The 12246-nt window shown below is 37.0% G+C and overlaps 1 protein-coding gene across 2 annotated transcripts in view; it reads right to left on the bottom strand.

Moving 5' to 3' along the window:
- Hnf4g (hepatocyte nuclear factor 4, gamma) overlaps window positions 1-12246 on the bottom strand; it is a 76976-nt gene that overhangs the window by 13399 nt on the left and 51331 nt on the right. For both annotated transcript variants that reach the window (XM_005392071.1, XM_005392070.1), the window contains exons 2-5: window positions 8999-9170; window positions 5319-5413; window positions 2196-2302; window positions 298-453 (exon numbers count right to left, since the gene is read on the bottom strand). In XM_005392071.1, the coding sequence (XP_005392128.1) occupies window positions 298-453; window positions 2196-2302; window positions 5319-5413; window positions 8999-9144 (504 nt within the window). In that variant the 5' untranslated portion in view covers window positions 9145-9170. The remainder of the gene's footprint in view (window positions 1-297; window positions 454-2195; window positions 2303-5318; window positions 5414-8998; window positions 9171-12246) is intronic.

A 12246-nucleotide genomic window follows, 5' to 3' on the forward strand; every position in this document is an offset into this window, starting at 1 on the left:
ATTTGCAACCTGTCTTCTCCCTCACACAAGCCTCTCTATCTCTACTCGAAGAACAATGTCTTGATCAACTCTTATCTAATCAATAAGTTTGCTACAGCCCTGATATACCAGTTGGGCAGCAGTGCCTCTGGACAGAACAAGAAGGCAGAGTGATAAGAAACCTTAATCCTTTCTCACAAGATAATGCATTCCTTGACTGATAAAGTACAGGTATTACAAGGAGGATTCAAAGAACACAAAAACCTAGCAAAGTTCAGAAAACACTTTTAAAGCAGTCATCATCTGCTTAACTTATACCTGGTCATCCAGAGGTAAGTCACAGAAGGGAGGAATATATTTGGCCCATTCCACCAAGACTAAGAGCTGCTGCTTCATAGATTCGCAGACGTCGCCAATACTTGCGATTTTCTTAATGTTTATGTCAGTGCTTGCCGCAGGACTTGAGACTGAGATCTAGTAAAAGAACATCATATTCAGTCATTCCTTAAAATAACACATGACCAATGTTCTCTGTCTTCTGTACGACTGAGTTAAGTAACCCTACTGAAGCAGACACTGCTATTGCACAATTATCTCAAAATGCATTACAGTTTTTCATTTCGTGTAGTTTTTGTTTTCGTTTTGCAGTCTGGGGATTGAACCCAGAATCTCATACCTGCTAGGCAAGTGTTCTACTTCTGAAATAGACTCCCAGGCCCATACTAGACATTTTTAATTTGGGAAATAAAATACATACCAGTTTATAAGACATTCAGTACATAGCACCATGATCCAGAAGCTGTCTTATTTTAAAAGTCAAATGTATAAAGAAGTTACCACAACTTTTGGGGAGATTTATAATTCACAATGGCTACACAGAAAGATAACTAGTATGCACATGAAATGTGCTTTGTGATCTTATCCTTAACTAGAAAATTATATTTACACACAGGTTATACAATGACACACTCGTGAAATCCCAGCAACGGAAGATGCTGAAGCAGGAGAATCAGATTTGTGAGTCTGAGAAGCTTAGTGAGATATAGCTCAGTGTGAGATCCTGAGCTCCATTGCCAGCCCCATTACTGGAAAAAACAACATTTCCATTAAGCAGTCCATCTTCCATCTGTTAATGTTCATGAAGAAAACATTCCTCCAGTGAATACAGTTTACCAAAGCAGGAAGAAAAGATTTACACGGGAAGTCAGATTATTTATGCTATCAAGTTAAAAGGGAGCCCCTCACAATATAATTAAGGAATGAAACCCTGGCTCAGCAATGTGTGAAGACCTGAGCTACACATTTCAAACTGTGCATAATATTGAACTCTAAAAACATAGTGGTAGTTTTAAAAAGTGGTGAAAAAAGTGACAAGTCAACAGTCTCTTTCAAACTGTTTAAAACTCTTTTGTGAGTTTAATTTTTGAACATATCTATCCGCATGTGTGTGTGTCTTTATGTGCACCAAGGTATTTCTTCCTAGATTTCCTTTAAGCCACTTGCTAAATGCTTTATTGGACCATCAAGTAATAATGATAATGGGGATATTAACCTCATCGTATTACCCTGGTGTAATCAAAAAGGAAAGCAGTCCCACTGTCTCTTTATAGGACCTGATTACTAACCTATTTCATAATTTTAAAATAAACTTTCTTAAAGGATTTCCTTATTGAATTATTAAGTGATTTATTTTTGCCTCTATAACTAATGACTTTAAACATTCAACCTGATGTTCTAGAAATTTAAAATAATAAAATGGTATTTCACTATATTTTCTAAACTCTGGCTCTTCATTCAAATATCTGTTTGCAAAGTCCACAAATCTTTTTGAAGGAAAGGCATTCTGATGATAACTGTCAACCAAGTTCCCCAAAAGTTGTAGCAGCTCATTTTACAGATTTAACCAACAAAATGCTCTCCCCAGAACACTGTCGTCGATATTAAGTTCTTTTAATTAGTTTTAGGAATAAACTTTTTTCAAACAGTCTTACACTAAAACTTACTTGATTTTTTTAATTAAAAATGAGATCATATCCAAGAAAAGTCACAATTAAATCAACAGTCTCACTAATATTTCCAAATTAACACTCAACGTGTGTAGCTTGACTTTACATTAGTATCGAGTATTAATTTGAGCGAATTGAGATTAATTTAGCATCACACATAAAGAGCTACTTGATTCTATTAAAGGAAACTGGGTGCTTGTGTGCTGGTACCTGTCGAGACCGAATTTCAGCTTGTGCCAGCGTGTTAATGGAAGGAATGTTGCTGCCATCAAATGTGCTTCTTCTGGTGCTTATTCTATCACGCTCATTTTGAACAGCTGAAGGGGAAACCACAGCGTTTACTGGTTAGATCTCTTCAATAGACAGCACGATATACAGTTTGAAGATTTAAAAAAAGTTACAAAATGTGAGCAATGACCTAAAAGATTTGGGTGATAGGAAGTTAGGAGGAAGATCTTTTCATCCCGTATTTTCAAAAGTAGGAAAAGCCAGGCTTGGCAACAGAGCTCAGTAGAGATTCGTGTTTGGGACTTCACGATGACATACACAGGACAAAGCGTTGGGGCAGCCAGTTGTGCCAGTTGTATTTTCACTAGCTTGGCTTTTCATTCCTTCCAAGATAATAACACTGTATGACAACTAGAGGAAGACCTCTGCCTATGAGATGGATCAGGTCGAAAATAACAGTGCCTTTACTGTCAGAAAATATGAGTCATAGATTTTAAAAGTCCATTTTCTTTTTCCTGTAAAACACTACCAAATGGAAAGTAATTTTTTGTATTTAAAATAGCTTTAAGATTGCAATCTCATAATCACCAATAAAACATTGTCCTTAAGAAAGTTTATAGACATTAATAAAAAATGTTGTACCAGTCGGAGTTATCTCCTGAAGAGACCAAAGTTTGAGTATCCACTGTTCAGTAAGAGGAAGAAGGACTGTATTATATGAAAGATCTCCAGGAGAGCTAGATCTCGTTCCCTGCCTCAGAAAGGGAAGAAAAAATCATGCGTTTCTTCAAATAGTTTATTGATAATTACATTTTCAAATAAACAGAAGCGTGAGAAGGAAGCTGTAATATATATGAGCTAGCTCTCATTCCTTACATCAGAAAGGGAAGAAAAAAACATGCATTTCTCCAAATAGCTTATTGATAATTACATTTTTAAATAGAAGAGTGAGAAGGAAGCTGTAACATATATTTGTGTAAATATAAAGAATAATAAAGATCAGATGTCAAAGCTAAATTTCCAAACTGGGGATATATATGATTATTTTCTATGAACCAAAGAGAAGAAAATCAAGGCCTGTAGCCTTTCAATTATTTAGGTTAATGCTCTGGTCTGCTCTACTGGGAAACCACAGCATGAAGCTCTCCATTCCTTTTCTGTAATTATTCTTTTATTAAAGAAATGCACCAAATTGCATGCTACAGGCATGTAAAAGAGACCTGAAAATTTCAATGAAGGATCAACTTCAGTAAGTTTGAGGAGAAAGTACTGGTCTGTTTGCGTTTAAGAAAGAGTAAATAGTCTTTAAGACTGAGTGAATCATTAATATTTTATTTCAAAATCACACTTACTGGTGGCTTTTCTCTAAACATAAATTGTTTTTGATTTTCAACCTAAACTGACTCACTTGGAAATGCATACACAGAGATAAAAAGTAAGGTGTTTGCTATGATTTTATAAATTCCATTACATAATCAGTCTTTAGAAAAATACTAAGATATTGGGCATATAGATATTATTTTCACTGCTTTCAGTTTTGACATAAGTCGTGTTCATATATTTCGTTTTAACCAATTTCTAAACTATGCTATTACTGTGAAGAAGAGAACCGCTGGGCATGGTCAAGCACCCCTACAATCTCAGCACTCGAGACATCCAAGCAGCGGATTGCCATGAGTTTGAGTTTAAGGTCAGCCTGAACTACTAAAGGAGACCTTGTCTCAAAAAAAAAAAAAAAGAGAAATATATCAACTTTGAAACTCAAAATTTGCTTTGTAACCTACTTTACCAAGTTACCGTACAGTTTCATAAACAGTTGAAGAAAAATTTCCTCTATTTTCAGAAACACTATTTTATCACTGTAATATTCAGAAAAGAATTACAAGATTGTGATATTTTTATATGCTTGTGGGGAAAACTGTTGAGGTTAAAGCAGAAGTGGCTAAAGACAACTGACAAAGTCTATTAATCTTATAAGTACCCAACAGAGCTTTAGCACACTAAAAATGGCATTTCTGAAATACACTGTTGCTGCTTCAGTTTTGTGAACATAATTTTTTGTTGTCCTCTTTACAGCCTGGCAATCTGAGAAAGCTAATGGAATTTTTATAATTTTAATACAAAGAAAGACAAAGAAAAACACCATATATGTTCAAGACAGATTTGATACACTTTATACTTCTGTAGTGCAGTGATTTAATTTTTAAAATTTGAGACACAGGGGCTGGGGATTTAGCTCAGCGGCAAAAGCGCCTGCCTGGCAAGCGCAAGGTCGTGAGTTCGGTTCCCGGTACCGGAGAAAAAACAAAAAAAAACAAACAAACAAATAAAATTTGAGACACAGTTATGAAAGATCTCTTTGCATATGACAGACCCAGGGATGTAGCAAAACTGATAGGCATAAAACCTTGCAGCTCTTGCACCTGCCAAATGTGTAGAATGTGTTGAATACTTCTGTGTCTAAGCTAACTGCATTTAGAACATTAAAGAACATAAGCAGATTGTTTAAGGCATTCAAAATGATATTAATATATGCTGAAATTATACATCCAACCTACTGTCTGTGTCTCTGGATAAACTCCAGAGAAGATAAACTCCCTGGGGGTGGAAATTGTTCCTATTGTGTCCAGTACTGAAGCCTCAGTTATTCGGGAGGCTCCTCTAGTATTGGAGCAGTGTTTACGAAACAGGAGTATTTAATAAATACTTGTTAAGTGGATAAATGCATTAAAAATAAATGTTTCATGTTCATAAAATGAATAAATATACTTAATTGTTCTGAGAATAAAAATGTGTCTAAAATGCAGTTACAATTTCCATCTATTGACAGACCTCACCATTTATCTTTTGAACTAGATACTAAAATGTTATATGTAAAAGTAATTTTGTTGCCCACGATAGCATCACGGTGAAAAGAATGGTATCAGTACCCAGAGAGCATAGCTGGATACCCTTGGGCTAAATTCTTTAACTCAAGAAATTTGTTAGCAGGTTCCACACACATGGAGGAAAAGGAAAATTCATGCAAAAGTTAATTGTGATTAATGAGAATGTGTATGCTTAGCATTTTTCATCAATCTTGGTAATTATCATCATCATCATTACCTTCTTTTTTCATTCCTGCTCTAAAACATTTTCTTAATCGACAGTATCTGCATTGATTCCTTTTGTCCTTGTCAACAACACATTGGCGACTGAATCTGTAACATCAAATACAGACATGTTAGTTTACAGAAAGCTATGATTTATCAAGATGGAGAAAACAAACAAACAAATGAGTCTAAGATAGTCAAATTCGGCTTAATGGAAAGAATGCCTAAGCGCAACTGACTAAGAATTTTTACTCTTAAGATCAGTGTGTACATTCAAACGCAAACCTCACCTCTCCCCTAGGCTTTATAAAAAGTAAAACTGAATGACTAGTACATTGTTTTGGTCAGTATAGATTATAGCGCCTATCATGAATCATGAAAGTCAAACCTAGTTTTAAAATCTTTGGCATATAAATTCTAGTTGCTTATTGCTAAATGATCTCAGTGTGTTGTAGAATATAGTAAAACTTCAGTTCCCTGTACTTGCAAGCTATTTTTCTTTTTATGTATTATTCTATCCATTTAAGTGACCTCACATCCAGCTGAAACTTACTCTAGATACCAGATTATAAGAACAACACTAAGCATGTAATTTCTACATAATGACACACCATTTCACATGCATCACAATGGCTATAAATTGGGAAAAAAATTATAAGTGTTAATGAAGAGGTGGATAAAGGAATCCTCATACACTGCTGGTCAGAACAGTAAGTGATACTTTTGCTTTGGGCTGAAGTTTGGGTGTTTCTCAAAAGTGAGAACCACTGTATGACTCAGTAATTCCATGCCTGGTGTATACCCAAAGAAATAAAAGCATATGTCTATAGCAATATTACCATAAGAGTCAAAACAACAAAGCAATGAACAAATAAAATGTGGTAAGCCTGCAGAAGGGAGTGTGACTGTTTATCAATAAATGGGAAAGAAGTACTGATCCACAGCCTGTATGAACCTTTGGAAATACTTCTGTTCTAGATAAAGAGGGCCAGACTCAAAAATCCACATGTTGTAGGACTTCATTTACGTGCAACGCCCTTGAGAGGCAAATCTACGGGACTCTAAAGTAGATGGCAGTTGCCTCCCATTGCTGAAGGGAGTTGGAACTGGCGGGTGACTGCCACAGGTTTTCCTGGGGGGTGAAGCGCTTGTACCAAACTGATTGCAGGGGTGACTGCACCACTCTAGGTGGGCTAGAAAACCGAACTGTACATCCAAAATATCACAGTCTGTGGAATTAGATTTCAATCGATCCTCAGGTTAACCATTCACTCTTGGTACAACCTGAGGATGTCAATACCAGCCTATAATTTCAAAATACAGAAGTCTTCTTCTAAAACATTTTAGTGCACATGTACTACAACATTTGGGGCACATATTAATCATATTCTAAATATAACATTTACTTAAAATTCTTACTCGTATGTATTTATATATCCTGGATGTTTTAGTTGATTATTAAATAATGAGAATGAAACAATGTATTCGGCGAGCTACTGAGATTTCCTTCTCTGGGCGCTGTGGAACATGCCTCTAATCTCAGTTATTTGGGAGGCTGAGAAAGGAAAATCTCGAGTGTGAGGTCATCCTAGAAAATGTATTGAGACCCGACCTTTAAAAAAAATCTGAAAGGCTGAAGATGTAGCTCAGCGCAGTAGTCCTGGGTTCAGTCCCCAGTATCACAAAAAATGATAACAAATAAATAAGATCTTTAAACTGAACAACTACTGAAAAATGCCTGAGGAATGAAGCATACTTCAGAAGAGTTGAGTTAAAAGAGAAAGATGCTTTCAGAGTGAGGAAAAAACAGCACTGCTCATTTTGAATGTGTGACTGAGATTCAGGAGAAGGGATGAGATTACACGTATCACAAACAACGTCTAACCAATTAACATTACAGTTACAGCAAAGCTTGAATAAGCATTATATCAAGTGTGGACAAGACGCTGGTGTAGGGAATGAAGAGTTCAATGTTGCCTGTTTCTTCCATTTGAGAACATTATAATAAGCACTCAAGCAAGTTTACAAATAGCCATTATCAAAAGCTTTGTGTACAAGGTACTGCAACAAGTTAAAGTGTTTTAGGGTGAAAACCCCAGCGTCAGTGGGATGGAATCCTTAAAATGAAACTGAATCTACGAATATAAAGAAACTGATAAAATTAAAGACAACAGAACTTGAGTTTAAAATAAATATTATTCCTTTCAATGTGCACCAGTGTTATTACTACTATCCAAAGAAAAGAATCATAGTATTTGCTTCCTACCAAAACATGTAAAGAAGGATTAGGTTAATAGCACCGTGTGTGATAGGAAAGGGAGAGAAGGTGAACTATACAAGTTGCTGGAATGTTTGTTAAATTTACGGAGGCTGCTCTGGAAGCCGCTGTTTCTGACTCTCCCCACACACGATGCGTGAAAATGTAGAGTCCCTGCACTGTTGCTCTCAGCTTCCTCCAGGCTGTGGTGATCAGTTGTTTGACTGAATGTACATTTCACTTTTAGGAGAGTACATGACTTCACAAAATGCTGGTTTATGTTTATTGTAGTTGTTAATTTCTAAGAACGCTGAATATGTTAGGCAATCTTAGGAAAATATTTTGATGGGAGAAAATTACGTGTCTATATTGCAGAATTTTTGTATAAAATCCAAAACTCATATAAATATTATTTCTTTATTAAATTTTTAATAGTTCTAGTTCTTTAAACCTGCATCAAATTCTCCTGGAAAGATTACTTGCAAACACTAGGTAGATTTAGGGAAGTTATGTATTAACTTTTATTTCAGCCCAAGGAATCAAATGGCACCACGAGTTAAGAGAACTTTTTCTAAACTGTCCAATTAGTTCTTAAAATTATGTACAAATGCTGAGATGCTTGTCTTTGACAGAGCAAATGCAGACTCTTGTGTTGTGTTCAAAGCCATCGCATTTGCCCACAGCTTCTATTCAACCAACATGTAATCTGTATCTGAAAACTGTCATACCAGTCAGGGTACACCTAAGCTGACCTACGCTGCTGATTAAAAATTTCTTTAAAAGACTTCCAGAGATAGGTAACACATAAAATATAAATAAAGACCTTTAGACAAAGCACTGAAAGTCAATGGTCAAAAAATATAGGGTGAGAAATGAATTATAAAATTTAGAACTAAGAATTGAGTTTCATTTATTGAAAATAGCAAGCCACAAGTCATCTTCCTTGCTTCTACAATTTTGTTTTAAAAGATTCATGATTGAGTGACGGTAAAAAGAAAATCAATGTTCAGAAAAAGCACACATTGAGAAATCATTTAAATGTAGATTTTAAAATGTTTAGTGCTATATGAACATGTGGTAAAACAATAAAGAGATAGTAGGAAAATATCACACCAAAATGCATACAGTTGTTTCTCTAGAGAGACTGGGAACACCGAGTGGCTGGGGAGGTGTCCCCTGGAGGATTCAACTATATTGGTCTAAGCTGGGTGGTAGAGATGTGAAATTCTTATATAATTTTTATAAGTTTAGGACGTTTCATAAAAAGGAACCACCTCACACACACACATCCACACGTCTTCGCTTTTACTGCAGCTTAAAGACTGTTCACAGAGGTACGGGTCAAAGAGAGTTCTAAATTTTCCTCCTTTACTTCTTGCATCCTATTTTCAAACTTCTCTAAAGATTAACGTTCCCCAAAGGAGCCTCTCACGAACCTGCAGGAGTACACGTGACTCTTACGTATGCTGCGCCTGAAGAAGCCTTTGCACCCGTCGCAGCTCGACGCCCCGTAGTGCTTCCCAGTCGCTCGGTCGCCACAAATTGCACACAGACAGCTGACACCACTGTCCGCGGTGTTCATACTTGTTGTCTCGGGGGCAGAATTATCTGTTAAAGAATACGGTTAGAGTTAGTACTGTTTCTCTTGTTTAAATTAAATTGCTCTATTCATCATTCATAGTCCTGAAACAGTCCAATCCCTGGCTTCTTGGCAGACTCCACTAAAGTACTCTCCTTTGGAACTGTGGCTGCTTCCATTCTACCCATGAAATTTGGGGACACTGTGTGGCTCAGTCCTCCAGCTTTAGTTCCAAGGGAGGCGCATGCTGTGTCAGAGTACTAAACATCGCCTGTATGATGGAAGAACCCTGGAAGTCTGTTTCTGCCCTGCTATCTCCTCTGGGCATGCGCCTGAAAAGCTTCAGTACTTTCAATAGTCTCATTTGGGCCAGGCCTGACGGCAGACACCTGCCTGTAATCCATCCCAGCGTTCTTCCAGGCTTGGGCTGGGAGAGCACAAGGTGTAATCCTACCTGTGGAACTTGGCTAGATCCTGTGTCAATAAAAGAAACAGAGAGAGACAGAGAGAGAGAGAGACAGAGACAGACAGGGACAGAGAGAGACAGAAAGAGAGAGAGAGAGAGACAGAGAGGGAGGGATGAAAGAAGAGAAAAATAAAAAAAAGAAGAAGAAGAAAAGGCTGGGACGCACCTCAGTGTAAAAACCCTGGTTCAGTCCCTGGGATGGCAAATAAACCTCACAAAAGCTTCACTTGGAAATCAAGAATCACAAGTCAATATATCAAAGCCAGAACTCTGATTTTTCCTGCAGGGTTTATTTTTCCTCCAGTCTCCACTGTCCAGCGAAGGGCCTCACCTATCCCTAGAACCAGGAACTTGCGAGTGCTCCCTCAGTCCGCTCCCTCAGCGCTCAGGTAACCCGCTGGGAACCGCATCTCACAGCGCACTTCATCTACACCTGCTCCCGCTTTCTCCGGGAGGGCGGTTACCCAGCCCACCGCCGCTCTTTCCCTGCACAACGGCCACCAGGTCCTCTCTAATTTTCCTGCTTTCACCTTTGCTCCCCTACTATATATTTATTGCCGTAGAAGCGCAGAAGTGATCTTGATGGAAGAAATTCATAGCTTGTTACCCTCCTCACTCAACTCCTCACTCTGACTCGTCCCTAGATACAGCAGAAAGCAAATAAGAAAGGGAGACCTGTAAATCTCTGCCCTCCACACACCACCGCTCTCCTGTCTGGTGCCACTCCCCTTCCGCCCTGTGCTCTCCTCTCCAGCGTGTTCCTTTCTCTGGTTTTTCTGTTTGTTTTTTTGTTTCTTGTTCAACCGTTCTCATCTTGGCACTTTTACCACTGTCTGGAAGGAAAACTGGTTTTTTTAATTTGGTTTTTCTCCGGTACTGGGAACCGAACTCACAACCTTGCGCTTGCCAGGCAGGCGCTGTGCCGCTGAGCTAAATCTCCAGCCCCTGGAAGGAAAATTTTTCTTCCAGACTTTTTGAGGTAGCTATCAGGTTCTGTTCAAAACTTGCAATTTGTGTGAAACCCTTTCCAAGCACACATCTTGTCAACTCGTGTCTGCCCTTCAGGAAGAACCTAGGGCTTGGCTTAGTGATTCCTTAATGACAATGACATTGCCTAAAATTATATATATATTACATATATAATATATACAATACATATAATAAATGAGGAAAGATATATATTTACCTACCCATCTTTACACATATACATTATGAACTTCACAATGTCTGAGGATTTATGTCATGTTTCTCCCCCCCTTTCCAGCTCTTAGGATTATGCCTAGCACATAGTATCTAAGGTATAGTTAGGAAGGGAGGTCCATTAAACATTACATATGTGGGGCGGGGGGCTCAGGGGTGGAGCATTTGTCTAGCATGTACCAAGGCCTGGCTTCAAATCCTCAATTTGAGTGTATATTTAGTTCTTCAAAAACTTAATATTGTTGACAGGATCTTTAAAAATCTATAAAGTAGCAGATTAAAATTTTAATCCCTATAAATTATATAATAATATGGATAACTTATTATATCTCTACTATAACAAGAGAATGAAATTAAAGGTTTTCATATCTCCAACTTATTCTGTGATTTTATATATATTCTTATTACTAATATCTCTCAGTAGATATATACTGTCACATATAACTCAGAAATATAAAGTAGGAAAAAATTTTTGTTTTGTTTTTGCTTTTTGAGACCAGTCTCACTAGCAGACCAGCCTGGCCTTGAATCCACTATAGAGCCCAGGTTTACCTCAGACTGATGATGATCCTCCTGCTTCAACCTCCTGAGTGCTGGGATTATAGGCGTATACTACAATGCCCAGTTTTTTGTTTGTTTGTTTGTTTTTTGTTTTTTGTTTTTGTTTTTCTCCGGTACCGGAACCGAACTCACGACCTTGCGCTTGCCAGGCAGGCGCTTTTGCCGCTGAGCTAAATCCCCAGCCCCTACAATGCCCAGTTTAAAGTAGGAAAAATTTCAGTGCAATGGTGTTTAAGGTTAATCATGTAACATTATAGAATTAAAATGCTAAGAATTTTTTATTTGGTAACAGTTGCAAAATAGATATTAGCAATCAGAAATATTCAGCATAGAGTGTTTTCTGGGATATTATAAGGAAATATTGAAAATAGTTAATATGTTAAAACAAGTAAAATGATAAGTAGCCCTACAAGGTACTTCTTTTTATATATAGTGGTAAATATTTATGGTAAATCTGTCCTACCATTTAGGAATCTAGAGCTTCTGAAGTCATGATTCTATTGAGATAAATATTAAATATTGCTAATCAAATAGCAATTTCCTAAGAGTTTTACTACAGGTTCATTTTATTCTACTTATGTTTAGATTTGAGAACAAGTTTTTAAAATTTCAATTTAAAATTTCAAAAATTATAAGTTTTGGACGATTTTTTAAAATTTCACTAACAAGGTGTTACTTACTGAAAGTAAAAACAAAGCATCAGTCAGACTAATTGTACAGTACAGTAGAATAGTACTACAGTAGAATATTAAGATCTTCCTACCGTAAGAGGCTCTTTAAATCTGAAACTATGTATTCACACACAGACACACATACACATTTTCCCAAAGTATATGTTATTTTGAAATGTCACAATTTCTGACTGTTAAATCTTATCT

The sequence above is a fragment of the Chinchilla lanigera genome, unplaced genomic scaffold (assembly GCF_000276665.1).
Source record: "Chinchilla lanigera isolate Chin_1 unplaced genomic scaffold, ChiLan1.0 scaffold00043, whole genome shotgun sequence".
NCBI classification, from domain to species: Eukaryota; Metazoa; Chordata; class Mammalia; order Rodentia; family Chinchillidae; genus Chinchilla; species Chinchilla lanigera.